Source organism: Hibiscus syriacus, unplaced genomic scaffold (assembly GCF_006381635.1).
Source record: "Hibiscus syriacus cultivar Baekdansim isolate YM2019G1 unplaced genomic scaffold, ASM638163v2 tig00112910_pilon, whole genome shotgun sequence".
Classification (NCBI taxonomy): Eukaryota; Viridiplantae; Streptophyta; class Magnoliopsida; order Malvales; family Malvaceae; genus Hibiscus; species Hibiscus syriacus.
In genome coordinates this window covers 397853-399182 of record NW_024063417.1, presented here as the reverse complement: position 1 = coordinate 399182, position 1330 = coordinate 397853, and the positions used below count along the sequence as shown (strand labels likewise).

Genomic DNA, 1330 nt, shown 5'->3' with positions numbered 1-1330 from the left:
GCGACTCGGATTCTGGGCTGACAAGCTGAACACTGTAGATACAAATTATAATGATGATTACTTGAGCAAAATTATAAATGTCTAATGATGCTTAAGCAAAAACAAATGATTTTATCAAACTTGCAATTCAGAAGTGCATAGAATAGAAATGGGATGCTTCCCAGTAAGCAATATCCCAACAGATTTGCACTATAATTCACATCATTTCATAGATGCAATGCATAAGAATTCTACAACAATTAACTCAAAACAACGTGATCACACAAACAACTATGGGTTATTATCACTTCGCAAGCAACTTCAAATACTTACCATACATGTCTACTCGAGGTGAATAAATAAACAAGCATGGAATTGTATTATAAAATCAACATGTATCAAGCATCCAAAGCCACTTGTTGGAGGTCCAGAGTAGAAACAACAATGGATACCTACTGAGCACCATCTTCCTGGAATCTAGCATCGAAAGGAGCCGATGGGTGGGCATGAGCTGCAGCACCACCTGTACTTCCCGAACCATGCTGCAACTCAATGACAAGCCACCGCACAGCTTTACTCATCTGCTCCAAACGAACAGCACTTATGGGAGGAAGGCCGGTCGACTGCTGGCCCGACTTCCCAGCCATTGAGCCAGTGGCCTCGTCGACAAGGCACTCAGATCCGATCCTTTGTTTGATGGACTCAACGAACTCCTCAGCTTGATCACAAGACACTCTGAATAATTCCCATTTCTTCTTTAAATTCTCCAAAGCAGCATCAGTGGCTGCCGTCTTTAGAGCAGCCGAAGATTCCTTAGTTTCCAGAACATTAGCTGCCGCGGCAACAAATTCTTGGTAGGCGTTGTTTAAGGAATCTACTATGTTGTCCATTTACTCTGAATTTATTGTAACTGCGAATTAGATAAAGTTCTGATTTTGAAAAACATACCAAATTTATAAGAGAAGGGCAAACAATTCAAATCAACCCGAAAAAGGAACCCATTACATTTGATAGAATATTACCTGAGAATCCAATTGCTCCTAAAACAAAGAAACTAGATGCCGCCGAATTCCCAAGAGAAACTGCCGTAAATTTGGGTACTAAAAATGGCTTCTCTTGTTCTTCGCATATTTAGTAATCAGATTATCTGTTTACCTTTTTCTTCGGCCAACTATTATTTTTAATAATAATTAGCATTGATTTTGTATTTTCATAATAATTAACAATAAATACTATAATTCACATTTCGAATAGATATGAATATGATATCTATAAGATAATTTTCATGACATTTTATACCGTATCTTCTAATTCTTTCTATTTGTAATACAATATATTTATTACATTGTTT

At 37.1% G+C, this 1330-nt stretch overlaps 1 protein-coding gene across 2 annotated transcripts; it reads right to left on the bottom strand.

Moving 5' to 3' along the window:
- Positions 1-332: 332 nt before the first annotated feature.
- LOC120184449 (mediator of RNA polymerase II transcription subunit 32-like) lies at positions 333-1096 on the bottom strand. 2 transcript variants are annotated; one of them, XM_039188919.1, is made up of 2 exons: positions 1002-1096; positions 333-874 (listed from the first exon to the last, which is right to left on the bottom strand). In XM_039188919.1, the coding sequence occupies exon 2, from the start codon at positions 867-869 to the stop codon at positions 432-434; it is 438 nt and encodes a 145-aa protein (XP_039044850.1). In that variant the 5' UTR covers positions 870-874; positions 1002-1096; the 3' UTR covers positions 333-431. The 2 variants fall into 2 exon arrangements, with proteins under 2 accessions (XP_039044850.1, XP_039044849.1); XM_039188918.1 differs by having other exon boundaries at positions 333-889; positions 1002-1090.
- Positions 1097-1330: the final 234 nt, after the last annotated feature.

Excerpts from the sequence above, each read along its gene's own strand:
- LOC120184449 (XM_039188919.1), bottom strand. The coding sequence starts at position 869 with ATGGACAACATAGTAGATTCCTTAAACAACGCCTACCAAGAATTTGTT.